The following is a 19,922-nucleotide window of genomic DNA, read 5'->3' on the forward strand; positions in this document are numbered from 1 at the left end:
GTGAAGAATGTTTGTTCACACCTGGTTTAATAAAAATTCTCATTTCCTTTCATGTAAAGTGTTACATTCACCTCTGCTATATCTGGATAAGCCATTTATCCTCATTCAAAGAGTCTGAAAACACAAACAGCATGATGTGGTGGTGACAACTCTGTGGGGAAATTTCTGGCTAATGTGCTTCCACAGGGTTGGCAGGTTTCAAGGAGTACATTAGTAGAGAGAACGCTAATATCAGCACAACATTGGCAAACAGAATACATTTACAGCAGTGTAAGCTGGGCCTGTTTTGTGCCTGTGCAGCTTGTCCAGCTCTGCTTTACTCCGTCCTCTCATTAAAATGCTGCTCTGTTCCTCCTCGGCCTATCCAGAGAACAGCCACAGTGGGCTCCCTGGTTTAAAAGCACTCTGAATTCAGGCTGGGTGCTCAGGGGCACGCATCACTCATTCTGACCCTCTAAAGGACAGCTACCTAACAGCACTAAGACTCAGTTTGTCCTCCTAAACTGGCTGCCATGAGACCACTCAGACCTCAAAAGAAAAGTGAAAATGAAACGGTGACAGAACATTAAAGAAAATGTTTCTTTCAAATTAACAAACAAATCTAAGCCAAAAAAGAAAATCAATCAATCAATCCATTCCCAGTCCTTTAGCTTCGGATGCAGGAAACCATTACTGGATTTTTCCGCAGGGTTTGGTCCCTCGCTGCAGCATGAGCCCTTTGCATTTATTAAAAGGCAGAAAAAACAATGACGACAGAAAAAAAAAAAAAGGGGGGGGGGGGGGAGGTTGGGGGTCACGAAAACTTCATGAATTTAGATTACATGAATGCAACTCAGAAGAAGAAAAAGGTTCGCCTAACCTTGGTGCAACTTTTAGATCTGACCAACTCTTTCTAAAAAACAAAAAACAAAAAAGGCTTTCTCCTTATAAATCCTCAGCCACCTCCACTGATTTGAAACTCAAAGTAAATTTGTTCTCCCTCAGCTGACCGCATAAAAGTCAGATCCAGACGCCCTCGCCAGAAGACCGTCAGTCTCAGTCGCTTTGAATACAAACGAACTTGCCGACTGTGTCACAGCGCAGAAGTCTAACACAGAGAAAAAGAGCCATTTCATTTCAACAGGCTTTACTTGTCAGCACCAACGAGCGGTGGAGAACAGCATGATTGCGCAGCGCTTGTTTCATCGGGACATTTGCTCCACGAGTCGATAAAAAGCATCTAATTGGTTTCAGAAAAAGGCTCGTCTCTGCAACGCTGCTTGAACACAATACATTCACTGCTGTTATTGATCTGCTTCTAGAGCGTGCCTGCAGGGGAGACACACATCACAGTTGGCTGAGTGGCAGAGTAAACACTGTTTAATTAGTGATCTCGCTGCTACATAAGCATACTTGGAAAAATAAATAGTATGTCTAACAACCTAACTCAGAGAAGGACCATTTTCTTACCATTGTTTAAAATTTGATGATGAAGTGTGAACATTTCAATTAAAATACTGGCATCTTGCCCGTCTTTTAGCAGCTCATAGGAAATGCATAAGAGTAATATCATGACTCTGCATCTATTTCTGAGTCTGAAGTGTTTTTAGATTGTTGTTTTGAAAGTCGAACACAGAAGGTGATCAGTCTCTTGAAGATAAAAGTGGATTGGCTGACAGGCATATCTGTACACAGTACTGGCAACTCAGCCAAGAACGAAATATGGCTCGTTTCTGCTCTATTCACTAATGCATAGATTAAACGCAATTATAAAAGTTTAGCAAAGGCAAGGTGACTCAGAGGGTAATTCTAATTTCCAACTGAGACTAAATTGTGATTCATAAAAAAAGGTCAACATTTGCTGTGGGAAGGACACGTTGTTTTGTTCAGAGGTAACAGCTTTTTCTCTAAACCCTGCAGCGACTTTAGGAAGCCAGGTGGTTAGTAAGCCATGTTTAAAGATAGAAATGTTGTCAGCTTGCCGCTTTGGAATAAAACGAAGACTCAAGCCTGAGAAAAAGGAGTGTGAAAGCCTAAAAGACAGTAGGAAGATTAAACCCCGAGAGTAACTTCAGAGGCTTCGACACGTACTTAAACATGGGTGTGGATCACACTTTCTCCAAGCGGAGAGGCTGATAAGTGGATGAATTCTCTATTCTCGGGTTATGTAAAGTAGAGTAAAAGGTTGTTTATGGGAGAATCAGAGTGCACTGAAATTAGACAGATATAGTTTGATAGCAGCCACACATTTTATTTATTAAACAACTGAAGCTTAATAAACCAAAGAAACACTAAATTTATAATATTTAAGTCTAATTAACAAGCCTTACATGCAGAGATAAAGAAATAAATATACAGATACTGACAATCAGTGATGACCTTTATCTGGCGTCAGACCAGACAGTGATCTTCTAGTTTTCTATTGTCTAATTCTGGTCAGGTTGTGTTAATCATTGCTTCAGTTTGTGGTCTTTAGCTGATAGTAGTGGCACCTTGTGTGGTCTTCTGCAGTTCAGAGATGCTCTTCTGCATACATCGGTTGTAACAAGCGGTTACTGGAGTTACTTCCAAGTTGCGTCCAGTGAGCTCGAGGCATCAACAAGACATTTTCACCCAGAGATGTGGATATTTTCACATTTTCAGATCATTCTTTGTAAAACCCTAGAAATAATTTTGTAGGAAAATCCTCAGTCCAGGCTGTCTGACACCAACAGCCATTTAAATCACCGTTCTTTTCCATCCTGACGCTCCATTCAAACTTCAGAAGGTCATCCTGACCGTGTCTGCATGCCTAAATGCATCGCGTTACTACAAACCCAATTAGATTGAACACCTGATTAGTATACATCATTAGCATACCAAATGAAGTTGCCTATATATCGTCTTTATTATATCCAGTTTTGCAAAGCTCAAGGTTAATGATTTCGAATTTAAAGTTCAAGTTTATTTTTAAAAATTGTTTAAAAAGTTTGAAAATCTCAAAGAAAAAAAAAAAAAAGTGTGAAAAGAAAGAAATATATTCATTAATTTTTGTCCCATCACTTCATGTTTTTTTTTTTTTAAATTATAGTAAATGTTTCCCTCAGAGAGATCGATGTTTTGTTTTGTAGTTTTTGAACTTTAAATGTCTGTACTGGTTTTAATATCGCTGCTATATCACATAATCTCAGGGTCTTATAAGTTGAAACGTGTACGTCTGTTTACATCTGCTGTCATGTGTTGTGGAGCTTACAAACAGAGGGGTATATCTTCTGAGTCGCACAAGGAAACAGCTGTTATGCTTACGTACAATACGCTGCGTGTCTAAGGGACCATATTCTTTGGAGTCTTTGTCAGCTTCTCATAGTCGCACTCATCTGAGGCACAGTTCATTCAAATTCAAATTAAAAAGTGCCCGAGACCCTTTCTTTCTTTCAGCTGAAATGAAAAGTTTAATTTGCACCCAACACAGTGATTTATGAATTATTTTTGTAGTCGCTAAGGGAACTTGTTCTGTTTTGTTGTTGCTGCTGTGTTCCTGTTTATACGCAGCGCTCTGGATCTGGCTTCATTTACTTTGTGGTAAGTAGTAAGTCCACGTGGAGGGAATCTTGAGTACATTGATAACTCATGTGTGAATCTACAGTAGTGTTTGAAAAACATGAAAATCTGTTGTCCACAGTGTGTTTTATTTGTTACAGTGAAGGTTTTTATAAGTCTGATAGAGATGTGAGTTCTTATCTTGACAAATAGGATGCTTATCTCTCAACTTTCCCACCGGTTCAGACTGCCAGCTGTGCCCCTTCATCAGACTTCAGGACTGAGAAAAGCAACTGAGCCAACTCAGAGAGGCATCGCACACTGTGGGCTCTATAAACTTGTCAGATTGGCAATAGCACCCCATTACTCATCAAGATTCTTCTCCCTTCTGGTCGGGCATCAGCTGCTTTGTTGGCAGCCGGCTCTCTGGCTGTTAACGAGAAGCCACGACAATCGCCTCCCAGGCCACAGACAAACCGTCTGAGAGTGTGAGGATCCAGGACAGCCTTGATTCAACACTAAACCAGAGGTAACAGTATCAATAATAATAATAATGGATTGGATTTATATAGCGCTTTTCAAGGCATCCAAAGCGCTTTACAATGCCACTATTCATTCACTCTCGCATTCACACACTGGTGGAGGCAGCTACAGTTGTAGCCACAGCTGCCCTGGGGCAGACTGACAGAAGCGAGGCTGCCATATCGCGCCATCGGCCCCTCTGGCCATCACCAGTAGGCGGTAGGTGAAGTGTCTTGCCCAAGGACACAACAACCAGACAGAGAGCCCGGGGATCGAACCGGCGACCTTCCGGTTACAGATACGCTTCCCAACCCCCTGAGCCACGGGCGACAGGTATCAAGCAAACTATCTGACAGGAGCTGAGCTCAGACTGCATCGGCTAAGTTGAAAGGTGGATGCTTTGCTCAAGAGTCACCAGAACAGATGGAAAAGTTGAAACACTGAGTTAAGCCAAGCACTAAATAATGTAAATACCTATGATGCAAATATGATACCGAGTTATGTGAAAAGCATTTTTCAAAAAGTAAGATTATTATTATCACAGGGATACATCTAATTGAACTTTAGATGACGCTAACAGGATCATCATACTTAATGGCACTAATATGATTAATGCATAAAAGCACAAATGAAAGTGACTTTAGAGTACAGGGAAAAGGTAAAAAAAAAAAAGTCTTCAAGGATTTAAAAACTGAAAATAAATGGCTAAACATGCGAGAGAATTAAATATGAAACAAAGACAGTAATAAAAAAGTGAGGCACTCACCATGTAGTGAAGGTCATCGAATCCATTCAGGAGTAGTTTGCTCTCGTACTGCGGCAGACCCACATGCTCCAGCCAGTCTCCCACGGGCTGGTCCAGCAGCCGGCCTGCAGCACCTGCTGACAGGGGAAAGCGCTTCAGGAGTGAGAAACCTTTCAGCCGGTAGCAGCGGCACTCCGAGGACGAGACGTGGCATTGCCACATCATTCTCGGCCAGCAGAGCCGAGCGCACCAGCAGCAGGAACGTGAGGGAGACAGTGTCCTCTGTGAACAAGGCGTCAGCTCCCGCAGGACAGCGGGGGCTGAACAACAGTCACTCGAAATAGATTAAACTACCCCCGAGTCGGGGGTGAAGGTAAGATAAAAGGGATAAATCCACAAAAAAATGGATAATATCTAAAAAATAAAGAATATATTTTTGCTATGGTAGTGAGCCAGGAGAATGCTGAAATACATTTCTGTTTAGCACACAGCGCGGTGCCTCACCTAACTCACAAATATGACTGAATATTTCATATATGATTATGAAAAAAGTCAGAATGTCCCATTTCAGGAGGTACCTTTTTCTGCCCCAAAAAAAAAAAAAAAAAAAAAAAAAAAAAATTAGGGCTGTTTTAATTACACTTTAACTTTACAATAACACTCAGAGGTTGGAGCGTATAACTTTAGTTTAAGTTCTTCCAGGGTAGTAGATTTGTTGCAGCCAAGTGTAAGTGATCCAGACTTGTAGCCAAGACATGTATTTGGTAAATAATTGGATCTCAGATTCACATATCCAACCTGTTTAAGATATAATCCCCCACGGACAATCCAAACAGGAATCTACCTGTGATGTGCCACTGTCCACATCGGAAGCAGCAGGACAAGCAAAAAACGCAGAGGGACTAAAGGAAACCTGTGACATGACTGCAATGAACGGAGATTGATAACAGAGCAACACTATACTGACAGCTGTCAGCAGTCTAACGTATACAAAGACAGATTGGTGCCTCTCCTCCAGTGAACATGTTACTGGAATTCTTTAACTCTCTTTCAAAGCAAATACACACTCCACACTAGAAACCAATCACTGCACAGGTAGTTACCTCCCAATATATTAACTACCCCTCAAACACAGAGGCTAACAGAGTCAGTCGTTTCCTACCTTGTGAAATCTGGCAGCTTAGAAAAGTAAACAGCGTTAAATTCTAAAACATAACATTTCTTTATAAAAAACACAGATTTGAAAGTTTCCCTTTCTGCTTGTCGGCTGTCTTATCATTTAAACCTGCTGCATAAACAGTCACGTTCCAGATGAGGGTCCCATGTCAAAAGTTCCGTTCAGACATTTCATGAGCTTGAAAATTTGTCAAGGAGAAAAGAAAAAAAAAAATCCAGTCAAGAATCCGATCAGCTCCTTCAAAAAGCACTTTCAGTGATAGCTCACTCCCAGGATTAACTCCTCTGCAGACAAGAGAGCGCTAAGATTATCTGAGAGATGCGGTCCGGCAACAGACGAGGTCTAAAAGAAACATTTTTTAGCTGCTCCTAGCTAAAGAGCAGATAACCTAGTCCTACAGATGCAGAAGTTACATCCTCCTATTGTCCTGACTGATCACAATTCTGCTGCCTGCAATTCCTCTCTCCTCCCTTCCTCTCTCTCTCTACCCCCCCTTCAATGCATACACTTCCCCACTCCCCCTCTCTCTCCCTCTGTAACACTGCAGGTGGCTGCTCTTTATCAGGGCTAGCTACCATTTCAGCTACAACCCCCCCCCCTCCCACCCACCCCTAATTTGCTCTCAAGTTCCTGCAGCGTCTGTGCCTCAGTCCGTTGTTTTTCCACATTCTCTTTGTAAAGGTAAATCAGTGAAGATACAACAGACTGGAGGCACAGAGCCAATCAACTCGGCACGTCACCGCCGAGCACCGGACCAAATGAAGGAGTAGAGGGAGGAAAAAAAGTGATGCGGTTTATCACATCAAACAGAGAGCCTCCTCTTGACCGAGTCCCCCGATGGTCTGCTCCACTGAGCTGAAGCTGTGAGCGTGGTAGCTACAAGGTTAAGACTCACACACGCATGGAAGTGGAATCAGACTCATGGAAACTTCACACCAAGTGCCTGTGATGGGATGCTAACTACTTTACTGCAGCAGTGTCAGCTTTCTACAAAGTCTGCTTCCTCCAAAGCACAATGAGCTCACCCCCTGACATACGTACAGAAGTGGTTAATATTTAAACAGCTCAATCCAGCGCAGGGCACAGCAAACCACAGGGCTAGAATAAGACGATGGAGTTTGGCGAAGGAAAAGAGGATGTGCTGCTTTGTTTAAATATATTAAAAAGATTGCTCAGGCACAGCGGTGACTGACAGTGGATGTTGAAGAATGTCAACAGGGAGAGCTGAAGGGAAAGATTTGATTGCTCGGGTTGCTGCTACAATCCTTGGACGCCATCCATCAAACCTTAATGACAGGCTTTGAAAAGCAGAATAACAGCAGAGCAGGTTACAGTCCTTACACTGCTTGTAATACAGATTCTCTCTCAGGCACTTTGGTTTTAAAAATAAAGATCCTGGTACGTTATGATGCAGATTTAATACTTGGCTCATGTCAGACACCACAGCTTGAATTACTGCCTCAGAAAAACAGAGACACACAAAACAAACCAAGGGGTCAAATCTCAGTGGAGGATGACACACGCCTTTTAAAAGAAACGTTTTAGACTCTTTTCTTTGTCATTTGTTCTATAAAAAACAAACCAGTAAATTTCTAAAATAGTATTTTTGTACCCAAACCTCCATTTGTAACTAAAATGGCCTGTATTTGTATAGCGTCCTAAGGACCCCAAAGCGCTTTACACATCCAGTCATCCACCCATTCACGCACACATTCACACACTGGTGATGGCAAGCTACATTGTAGCCACAGCCACCCTGGGGCGCACTGAGAGAGGCGAGGCTGCCGGACACTGGCGCCACCGGACCCTCTGACCACCACCAGTAGGCAACGGGTGAAGTGTCTTGCCCAAGGACACAATGACCGAGACTGTCCAAGCCAGGGCTCGAACCAGCAACCTTCCAATTACAAGGCGACCTCCCAGCTCTTAAGCCACGATCGCCTGCTAATCTGTATTTAGAGCTCTCCTCTCTACTATCACTGCCATGCACTTGTTTAATATATTTTTAAGGTTCAGGGTGAGGATCTAATAAATATAACTATAGTAAATCTAATTCCAAGCATTCCAAGCCCACTATTTGGCAATAAAGGCAGCCGTTGCATTAACAGCCACACCCACAAAAAGATAAATAATGAATTAATACTAGAGGTGGGAATCACCATACATCCCACGATACGATATTATTGCAATTTTTAAAAATATTTTGCGATATTCAGATTCTGTACATAAAGGTAAACTTTATCAATATTTGTTTTATCTAATATCAAAGTCTCGCACTCAGTCTTTCTCTCATCAGTCAGTTGTATTGTTGACAAACTGAATGGTTTGTATTACAGTCTAGTCCAACTTAACTGAATGCAACCATCTGGTACAATTATAGCTATTCTGAACTATGCAATTTATGAAAACTATGCAGCCCCTTCAGCAACTGAAGAATTTGAAAGTAAATTAAAACAAAATATAAGTTATAAACTTAATTAAAATAAAACATGTTTATTGCTGCCAAAAAAAAAAGTTAAACACATTTGGACAGTGTCAGGATTCTTGCTCAGAAAAAGGAGCTGATCAACATGCTCTGAAGTCAGAGCATGTTCCAGTCCACAAAAACTTTTTTTGTAACAAAATATCGATTTCTGCTGTCCCTGTATCGATACATTATTAGCAAACAAAATATCACGATACTACACAGTATCGATTTTTCCCCCCACCCCTAATTAATACAAGGTGCTTTTGCTCACATTTATTAAACAGATGAGTAGCTAATGGAAAACTACCCATTTCTTCCTGTTTTGCTTCAGGTTTCCTTGATAATTTATTTGTGAATTTGACACTTAAGTCATTTTAACTTGCTTGAAAAAGCAACAATATTAGTATTCATACTCTACCTGGTGTAGCGTATTGCTGATCTCTGGAAAAATCAATGCCTGCACCGATCATAGTCATCATCTTCTCGATCTGAAGACAGGAACAGAGGGGGGAGAAAACAAAATGTAAGGGCTTGGAAGAGTGATCAGAGTTTGGCCACCACCTTTCACCAGCAAAAATACAGAGAAAAGCCCCTAAAGCAATAATACACTGTCCCTGTAAGAGCAAATGATGAGTATGTCAGCAAGAAGAAAATTAGGTTGCAGTGATTTTGCAAAGACATGTTAAAGGACAGCTTGAGGACTGAGACGGTTGAGTGCCTTTATATCCTATTTATGGTCACATTAAAACAATCATTGCTATTGTCCCACATTAAATGAGTAACCAGGGCTTGACTGCAGGTAGGGGACAACAGGCACAAAAATGCTGCTTTATACTGGCATGCCCGTCTTGCCGTCCGACTCTAATAAGGTCAAAAACAAAAGGGTAATTGTAATAAACAAGCTAAAAGAGAACGTGCACAAGTCCGGAAAAATAATACAGAACAAAGTCTGGTAGTTTAAGCTTCCCATGTACTTATAAAGCTCTCAGTGAAGAGAGTTTTGGAGCAGGTTTAACTGTGTCTTGATGCTTAAACCAATGCTTGTAACAAATGTTTCAAGACGACTGAAGCTTCTTAGACAAAACACAAAAAGACAAAAAGGGTTCGAAACCCAACAAGACTGAGAGTGAGAAGCTACAGCTGAAACGACGCCCAGAAACGTGACGTTTCTTGCAGTAATTTCATGCATCATGACATAATGCATGTGAACATCACCAGCAGTTTGTTTCCAATCATAGCAAGTCATGCACATACACACATCACATGCCGCTCATGGACTTGTAAAAACACAATACTGTCATTTCATAGAAATGTATTCATAAGCGAAGCAGCAGTGGGACGTGAAACTGCAATATTACATCTGTCACAGCACAAAATCATGGTTCCCTTTAAAGTGGCCCAGAGCTGAATATGCATGGACACTGGGAGTGAATTCAATGCAAACGGAGAGACTGACTGTGCTGCTGTCACACCTATCAGGTACTCTGACTACTTTGAGTATGAGGCCATGTTGTATAAACTAGAGTGAACAGATAAAACTATAGCTGGAGAAGTTTTATCCGAATTTGAATGTCCTTGCTCCTTAAAAAGCCCCCAGACATCTTTGATGACCTCATTAGCATAATTATATGTGAGATAATAAAGCGACACTGGAAAACCAAAGTAGCCCTTTTTTTCATCATCGATCAGCAGGTGGATGTTTAGTAGTGAAATAGTGCATAATTAGAAGATTAATGTTAGAAGGGCAGAGAAAGATATTAACGTTGAACAATGATGCATCTATTTTAGTATGCTGCTGTCAGACTGGAAACAGTCACAAACTGAAGCTTCTGGACTTAGAAAAAGAAATGAATAATCTGAGTTAATGTTATTCCAAAAGGGTTTCTAAAGCCTCAAAGGATCCCATCTACCTCTACAAAGAATGCCCCAGTAGAGGACAGAGCCAAAACCCAAAAGGACCAGAAGATTGACATCTTACGCTGTCGGAGGAATTAGATCTTCTTTGTTTTGGGGAGTCACAAGTCGCCGGTGTCTGCTGAGAGAGAATTCATCGTTTTGTTTCGCCTTCTTCCCATTCAAAGTGTGTATCCACACTGTGCCAACTATCCTCTGGCAGTGTTATTATAATCATCCTGTTTCACACAAAAAACACTCTTGACAGGAGATTTTAAAAATTCTAAATTGAAAGAAACACCGTTCCAGATGGAAAACCGTACACGTTTAGTGCATAACAAATGCATCTGTTATGACTGGATCTATGAATAATCAGTGTAGTCATAGGAAGTGAAGAAATATAAACACAAAAGCTCAGGATCACACACTCAGCCTCAGTGTAAAGTACAATTCCTTCCTCATGTCCACATTCTCAACATTCATGTTCACCATCAGTCCTCAATACGGCAGAGGGAAAATGCCAAAGTCTTGGCGAGAAGAGGTGTGAGACAAAGGACGGTTAGAGAATGGCATTATTTTTGATATCCATCTGCCCAGTGTGAAGTCACCATACTCTTGATTAGAGGCCTGCATATTGGGCAGATGGTAGATTAGTCACACGAGCTCAACAAATAACTGCCGTCCACATGTTCATTCTATGTCGTTAAACAGGAAAGCTGACGGTGGAGTGGGAACACAACTTCTAGCTGAGCAAAGAGCAAACATGAGTCATCAAAAGTAGTTGCCTCCTCTTCACACGAGAGTCTCTGGATGCATGTCACACATACTGAAAGCATGTGAGACCTTGTGTGCTCAGACTTTTCTACAGTGATGGTTCAGTTAGTATGAAGCATTTTAGGAAAGAAGAATGATGCTGGTTGGGAGAGATGCCCCCCCCCAAAAAAAAAAAAAATAAGAGCAGCCCTGTTTAGTAAAAATCTTTGAAACAACATGAACAGCATGTAGTTGCTGTTGCTTCTTGGATTCCTTAGATTTTCTTCTAGTGGTGAAATAAAAGAGAAAAACACAAACCAACTACATCTTCATTAGAGTTTCTGTTCACCTAGGGATGGCTGCTTATTTTCCTTAAGTTATGATATCAAACTGATCTTGACAGGTTTATGTTGCTCTCATAATAAACTAAATTATTAGGCCTCGGCAGGACAAAAGCAATTAGAAAGCCCCTGATGAACGCTGGCCTCGACTGGGGGTCTAGTCTGTAAAATCACACACATGCATAAGCAGTAGCAGCACCTGAGTTAATGAAGACAAGGCAGTGCTCTTTGCCTCATTAAAGTGGCCAAGGTCTGTACTCGAGGGAGGATAATGCTCCCATCAATCGCATCTTTGACACAGTTCAGCTGCCCAAGTTTTTTACTCCACCATTCAGGAGATAAGACAGGCCATTGTACTTTTAAACACTGAAGGAGAATTAAAAATATACTCACTACTGTGGAAAAACAAAATAAACTGGATGCATTTAAAATGTCACTTAAGTTAAAGCACAGACCTTTTTTTTTCCTATTTAAAGAAATGTACACACATGAACGTACACACAAATCACAACAAAAAAAAGCACATCGACGTTCAGTCCTGCTGTATTGGCCTCACTTATCCAGCATAATGGAAAAGGGAATGTTAGCTGGTCCAATGAGAGTTCAAGGCAGCTATCCAGAAAGGTAGGTGTGTTGGAGCTGGGTAAATATATCCTTATCAGAGGATGCCAGCCAGTGATTTCCTCAAAGTAAATCACATTCACAGCAAGAAGAGGCTTCTGAATTTCATGGTCAGGAACTAGGATGCTCAGTGTCATGAGAATTAATAGAGGAGAGGAGAGAGATGGGTGTGTTTTTGTGCTGCAGGATTGAATCAATGCAGAGAACTGAAATGGAGAGGCATCCATTGTTAGAGAGCCTCACTGTGAGCATAGGGGTACAATGAAAGGGGTCAGAAGTCACCCAGGAGGTGGAGGTCAACAGCTGAAGAGCCAGCAGTGTTGCGAAATGGTCAGGGTGAGATTAAAGACGCATGAACCCATTTATCATGCTCCTCACAGTAGGCCTGCTGCCCTGAGGTGACTTAGCAGAATAACGGGTCCGCTGTCCTACCGGGATGTGAAAACACAAACTGTCTTTTCATTAACAGCCTTGAACAATGCCCAACTAAAGCCGAGAGAAAGGGTGGCGGCAGAGCTAAAGGACGCCTGGCAGTGTGTAGAGGGTGAAACAAAAGGCTGCAGCGGAGACCGTGTGCCCAGAGCACCAGCCTCAAATTGGCAAGCTGGCACCAAAACAAGGGTTGGACGAAAACTACGGACTAGTGAAAAGCATCAAGGGGAACACAAACACAACCCTGTTTGTAGCAGGTGCCAAGACCTCAATGCCACAGTGGGACAAAACACTGTCAGCAGTCCCATCAACATCCTCCTGAAATAGCCCAATGTCATGCTTATGTTTTTATGAACAACGTCCCCTCTGGGAAACCTTGACCACTCATTCCGCATTACACATAAATATTCCCAGTTAAACTTAAAACAGGAAGGGCATTCCTTTGCAAATAATTACTAGAGTTATACCAAGCAGTGGCTGCACGCGTCAGCCCCCCGTGGCTCTCCTGTGTTCTCCCCCTGGTGGGGATCAGAGAATAGATTTACCTCGCTGGCTGCACTGGAGCTCTGACACACACCCACAGTTTGGTTTGATCTCAGCAAGTCAAACACATGAAACTGCTTAGCAAACAATGAGGACACAGAAAACCAACGCATAGCCAAACCCTTAGTGATCCCATGAACATGGATTAAAAAGAAAAAGAGCAAAGAAATGATGCATGGCTTAAAAACATCAGAGAGGACAAGGTTTTTGAAGAAAGGGCAGGATAATCTGGGTGTGAGCCTCACTTTGAAGCTGGTTGCTTTATTGATAAAGAAATAAAAGGGAGACAATCAGTGAATACCAATCAGAAAGGCTTTAAAAGAAATATAATATCCACAGAAATGCTAAAAAGCATTCATTCTTTTCTCATTCTGTTCAGTCATAGCAGGTAGACAAGATTAATGAGCCTCTAGCAGAGCTGCTGCCTGTAAGGGAATCAATACTCACAAAAGCTGGTTTCATAGTGGCTATTGGATCTGTGAGGTGCGAATCGAAAACGAAGTTAAAAAGTGAAGTGTGGAAGTGGATAGCGGCCCTCTCCTGTCTCTGTCTAAAGCTCGCCGTCTCCTTATCTCTCCTTCCATCTGTGGAGCTCAGAGTGCTGGCTCACACAATGTGCCCCCCTGGATTGTCATCTTCAGTCTGATTGCAAGGACCAACACCAACCCACATTAGCATGCGCTTTACACACATGCACACACACTGAGAGCGCCTTAAAAGGAGAGATGCATAGGCCAAGACCTCATGCAAGTCAAATCTCCTTGTCTTGAAACCAGAGGCAGTGCATCCAAGGGTTTGTCTTGTTGAGAAAGAGGGGGGATGACTAGGAACGATACTGAAAGGAAGGGGAAGAGGGTGTGAGAACCAGAATATTTAGCAAACCAGATTAAAAAGGAAGAAAAAAAGATGTTTTTAGAAGAGGTGTGTCCATGCACTTGGGGGTGGGTTTGGTAATGTCCAGGGACCCCAAATGCTGTCACGCAGCTCTGTAGAGTGCTCCAGAGCAGCCAGTCGTGACTGGCAAGATGGCTGCCACAGCACATCAGAGAAAGCAAGAGTAAGCAAACACTGCAGATGGAGAGACAAGGGCTGAAGAGAATGCAGCGAGAGAGAGAAAGTGAAAAGAAAAGGGAGTTTTCAATTTTCAGGGGACACTCCCAACATCAGTAAGAAAGTGTAGGCAAGGCTACGCCCAATGAAACTTTTACTGCATTTCCCACACACTCCTCTCATTTGCTATGCACTTTAAATCGCTGGTGTGAATATTTCTATTTCAAGCAGACGCAGGCTTATTCCCTGAAAGGAAAAAGAGAGCGAGAGAAAAAAATGAGCTCTTGCGCTTTGGTTTGAACAGAGAACTCACCGCCATCTAAATCACTATTCATGCGAAAAGAAAAAAGCGTTCCGGGTTCATTAACTTTAAGTAAGGCTCAAAAATTGGAATTTTTCAAAGGCTTTTAGAAGCTTACCAGCCAACCAAGGCCTCTAATAAACATCTAGTCACGATCAACCGCATTGAAAATTCCTATGCGATTCAGCATGCTTTCAAAAAGTACTAAAACATGGCGTTATTGTTATGGAAAACTGTGCAAGCAGGGTAGTGGTTAACTCTACAAAGCATCATTTGTTTTAATTTTTTTGGTTTTTGGGGCTTGTATTTAAAATTTTAACTTTCTACATCACAGGACATGTGCTGACAAGGAACCTGTGCATGTGTGAGCTCCATCAGAGGCTGATATTAGCAATATTAGGGAGTACGAACACATTTTATTCCGTAGCACCACTGATAGCAAAAGAGAAAGAAAAAAAAAATCTATATTTTTAAAGGTCAACTGTCTAGGTAGTAGAGCCCAAAAACAATTTTATTACGTGTCTGGCTGTATGACTGGAGAGTAAATAAAATTTATTCCCAAGAGAAGAATGAAATTAACAGACTTTAACTCTCTGCCAGCAGCCAACTTAATGATTTTTTAAAAAGCTTCCAGACATTCAGATGAACTCAAAGCTGCCCAGTTCCCTTGGTAAAATACACTTGCAAGGCGCATACAGGAAATGGGGGCACTGCTTCAAGTTCATCTCCTTTTAGCAGACCAGAGCTATTTTTTTCAGTTTGGAACCAATATCACCATCTATTCTCCTGCCAAAGAAATGCAGTTGGTTTTGGCTCCTCCTCTTAGGCCACGTTTAGTCTGTTTACTTCATCTTTCTCTAAGCACCGGGGAGAATACAACAGGACTCGGGAGCTCCAGGATTATTGTGAGCTGCTGAGGATATCTAGGAAGAGCAGAAAGCTCCAATAGCCAAGTAATGTCACAGCTGGCTTAATCCTGTCACGGGCCACATCCCTCAGGTGCAGTCTGAGGAGGTGAGGTGTTCATTAAACTAGATAATTAGAATGAACAGTGCCCTGCCAGTGACCAGACTTTAAAGGGGAAATAAAAGATCCAAGCAGATACTTGATTGAGCTCATTACCCACTACTCCACATTCTGTAAAAGGAAGACAATGTGCAAAACCTCTGGATGTCTGACTTTTAAATAGTCATCATTACACTTTTGGCTATGGTACATTTCCATTAGTATTTGTCATAGTTTGTGACTGAATTACAAAAATACCACTAGATCCAAATGGTAATGCTACGTTACGACAGATATAAATTGGTGGTGCATATATGTCGGCCAATCAGCAACTGGGCAGCCAGGTGTATGATACAATCAGAGACAATAATGCACAGTTTGCCCACCAGAGGGCATAGACATGTTGATTTTAAAACTAAAACAACCCATTTAGTACATTTGATAAGGGACCCTTTTGGTGAATGTTTATGGAATTATTTTATGTAAAAACAAACAAACAAACAAACAAACCAGTCCCTATAGGCCCCTATATATTGCTAACCAGTCTTTTTTAAATAAATCATAATCCTTTCAAATTGGACTTTAGTGGTTAGTTACCATTTAACTGGTTTAAACTATTAAAAGTTTGAAACCACATCCGCTACATAATATCTTGTAATTGGGTCACACCAGTCCCAGCATCACTGAGGTTTTGGAACCACACCAATTTTAGAAAACACCCACATTTAGTGAGATTGAGAAGCTGAGGCCGGCACAAAAATCAAACTGCAGTCAGCTGACCATAATGCTCACAGAAATCACCTGATGGCTCAGCTGAAGGCCTTGCATCTGATTAAGCTACATAAATAGCAGCCCTCTAATCTAGTCTATTAGTCGCTATACATTTGCAAGCCACTTTGCAAGCCACACCCACCCCAGCATCTTTTCTTCATGCCATGTCTGGCTGCGGCTGGTAAACATCTTGCTTGAATTTATGAAAGATTTTAACTGCCACATATATATACACTACCCAGACGAAACTCAAATATGAATTGTGTTTAATACACAAACCTGAATACAGAGTATACCTGTCTGCAATACTGAGTTAAAGTCACATAGTAATACACTAACAATACTTTATCAAATCAGTGCATTACCATAGTGTGGTGGTTAACACATTTGCCTAACACATGAAGGATCACCAGTTTAAGAGTAGCAGGAGGCACAAATCCTTGAGGATTGCGTCAATAATTTAAAGTCTGTGGATCCATCCACTGTGGTGACCCCTTGTGAATAAGAGAGCAGGTAAGTGTTCACTTAGTGTTCAGGATATTACAGAACAGTTCCTACTGGCTAGAGCTGAGAAAACATGGTCTAGTACACTTGAATCGAGGCGAGGCATTCACTCGGCTGCATACAGACGAATACCAAAGGCCAGTCATTTTCCACGAGTGTTTCCTTGGCAGCCTTTGACAAAACTCTAAACTAAAGTAATGCCTGCAAATGCTGAAATAGCTCAAGAACAAACTCTCTTTGGAGTGCTCCCATACATAAAAGCTCAACAGCAAGGTTATCCCAGAATGAGTCATATTACCATAGTGGAAGGCAGCTATGATCTTTCTCATGATAGAAAAGCCTGTTGAACTTGGATAAAGCACATACATATACAAGGCCTCGGGCCTCTCTCCTTCCCAAAGCAGCTAAAGATGAAAGTGTTGACAGCAGTATTTCCATATAGAGCCAATATCGTGTCTGTTCCTTCCATAAATGCACATCAAAGATGCTTTGAACTACAGTATCCCCTCTGTGGGCTGGTGCCATATTTTTTTTAATCATGATCTAATAGTGAGCAATAAACTGCAGCAACATCAACACAACATCTGGCACTTTAAGGTAGCACAACACTGCCAAATAAGAAAGTATGACTTTGTCAGACAACAGTCACATACCAGCATCTAATGACGAGGACGTAAATTGCACTGGTTGCAACAATGACGCATAATCCAGATTGCTTGCGTGCAGTCTCACACATGAACAGAAAAAAAAGAGATTCTTAAAAACTTCAGAATCGCAGCACACCACAGTGTAATTACTGTATCGGTGGCATAAGTTGGCAGCGTCTAAAAACTGACCACCTGCATGCAAACCATGGCCCGCAGTAGCCAAGACATCGACCTCAAATCTGCAATTAGCTCACTGTGGTTGTTCTGACAGGGTCATGTAAAGGAACACTAGGCAGCAACATGAGCTCCTCACTGTGGGAAGAGAAAGCATTAGTGCTATCTGAGCCTGCGATTTGCTCAGGATGGACAGGCATCACAAATAAAACGTACAAGTCACTTCTGGACTGTGTGTAGCAGTGCAGTTATCAGTAACAAATGGAGCAGAACACAAACAGAACAAGGGAAAATTACTGAGGCTAGTGGACAGCTTATGCAAAACTTAACTGAGAAGCTTACAGAGGATTTCTTTAATTCTGCCAACAATAAGATGATTGTTTTAGGATAATGGTAAAAGAGCCAATGAGGAAACCATGCCAGCTGTATCTTGTGTGGCTGTTTAATGACTGCAATACTAAAAACCAAGGTTTATAAAACTTATACCTTCTTGGTAACTTGTGTTTCTTAAAAGAGTAAAATCTAACAAACTCTGAAAAGGAAGGGTTCTATACTGTATTTGTTTAGCTGTGTGTTTTTTCTGTGTTCTGATGGGTTGTCAGTCTCTACAGAGATTCAGGTCGGAGTTTCACGTCTTTACAACAGGAGGAGGCAAGAGCCGAAGAGACGGATCTACGGCTTCCACGTCTTCTGTGAATCTCAATTTCCAAATCTCTGTCTCTTGTCTTATTTTTTCAGTCTCTCAGTTGTTTTATCCCCATCTTCTTGTCTTCTCTAATCTCTTCCCGCTGTGTCTCTACTCAGCTCTTTATCTACATCCCAGACAAAACATTAAAGCGCTGCATGCACAGGGAATATATTTAGATGTGAATATGCTCTGTGATACTAACACATAGCGGGATTGAGACAAATTTTTAAAAAAAAAAAGAAAAAAAGTTTTAAACACAGAATTCTGAAAATATTTTTATACACTGCAGTTTTTTAACAAAAGAAATGTACTAATGCAAATATGTGCAAAGATATATTCCACCATTTACTGTTTTGCCAAAAAGTTTATGTTCCAGACAAGTTTTGACCTAAATTGCATGATGAGAAGTCAGGCGGGCCTTGTTAAACAAAACAAGTCAACTTTTGTACTTGCTTAAAAACCGTGTCCAATAATGTCAATGTCAATACATTTTAGAACTATATTAACCTTGTGCACATAATATTAATCGTTTCCATCCAATGGGATTCATGACAAATGTTTTAAAAACAAAGATCTCCAGATTAGGTTTGTTTTTACACGTTACAATTGGGATGAGTGAAATTCTTCTAATAATGAATGAGTCTGTTACCTAGCACATCCACGTGTCTGTGCCTTTTACCTGTGCAGGTTATGGCAATAACATCGCAACAGCCTAAACACTAACACCGAGGCTTCAAAATGCAGAGTCCAGAAACCGGTGACTGATGTCACGGTGGCTACATCCATCTTTAATATACAGTCTGTGGTTTCACCTGCTGTCACTCTGCTACCTTGCAGTTACATTAGTGTGAAAAAGGTCACCTTTATTCATATTAAACATCTGTGAAACATGTAATTATTATTTACTGGCCTGCATTATACAATATTTGGTTGTACATGCATAAACACTAAACAGTACAGACACTAAAGCCTGTTTTTTTCCCTGTGTGTGTGTGTCTTAAATATTTCAAGCGGAAACACTTACCTCATCCCATTCTGAGGTGAAAGAGGGAGATTTCTCAAGTCTCTTCTTAGCCGTGCTACAGTTAGAAACAGACTCGCTACGGTTTCCCAATCCTCCTTCCTCTTCATTAGGAGGCGACACGAGCAAGTCTGAGTCAGACTTGGACAGGCTGCGTGCCAGCTTCAGGTCCCCAGGAGGGCGCATCTTGACAGCAGATACAGCACCAGCCACCGAGTCCCTGGGCTCCTTGTTCACAGTAGCATAAATTGCTTTTGGATCACAGTCTGTCAGGATGGCGGCCATGCTAGGACGGCTAGGTGGCGGTGCAGCTGCCGTTACTCCCTCTTTAGCTTTGGCCCTCTTTTTTGTTTCTGGCTGGTCTTGGTTGGGTGGCAGAACACCTGGAAGCCGGAAGGACTCCTCACGGCTCTCAAAGACAGGAGAAGATCCGTGTAGGAGGCCTGTGAACTGCTCTGGTACACCTGCTTCCTGGTCCTGGCTGAGCTGTGAGTTATCTAGACAAAGAGAAAGGGAATAGACAAAGTCAGTGAAGAAGGAAAGCAGTCTGTGAGGGCTGGAAAGTAGACTTCCAACTGAGGGGCTGATCCTTACAGTGTGGCTAATAAGAAACCACCCACACAAGCCCTGAAACAGATCTGTAATTGTTTCCTACCAGGAGTGACGAAGAGAAAAAGGGGGAGAGAGAAGAGATGGAGCAAAGAGAAGGCGTATGTTGGCTGGAGAAATGACTTCTGAATTCCAAACTCAGCTTGTAGCCGTCTGACAG

At 41.7% G+C, this 19,922-nt stretch overlaps 1 protein-coding gene across 11 annotated transcripts in view; it reads right to left on the minus strand.

The window, feature by feature from the left end:
• The window catches only part of anks1aa (ankyrin repeat and sterile alpha motif domain containing 1Aa), a 64,513-nt gene that overhangs the window by 13,100 nt on the left and 31,491 nt on the right, over window positions 1-19,922 (minus strand). For 7 of the 11 annotated variants that reach the window (XM_084917932.1, XM_084917931.1, XM_084917928.1 and 4 more), the window contains 4 exons: window positions 19,157-19,650; window positions 10,388-10,444; window positions 8,828-8,897; window positions 4,787-4,902 (listed from right to left, as the gene is read on the minus strand). In XM_084917932.1, coding sequence (XP_084774058.1) covers window positions 4,787-4,902; window positions 8,828-8,897; window positions 10,388-10,444; window positions 19,157-19,650 — 737 coding nt within the window. The remainder of the gene's footprint in view (window positions 1-4,786; window positions 4,903-8,827; window positions 8,898-10,387; window positions 10,445-19,156; window positions 19,651-19,922) is intronic. The other 4 variants (XM_084917930.1, XM_084917937.1, XM_084917933.1 and 1 more) reach the window with 3 other exon arrangements.

This window comes from Perissodus microlepis, chromosome 20 (genome assembly GCF_051167445.1).
Source record: "Perissodus microlepis isolate ML-2025 ecotype Zambia chromosome 20, ASM5116744v1, whole genome shotgun sequence".
Lineage (NCBI taxonomy): Eukaryota > Metazoa > Chordata > Actinopteri > Cichliformes > Cichlidae > Perissodus > Perissodus microlepis.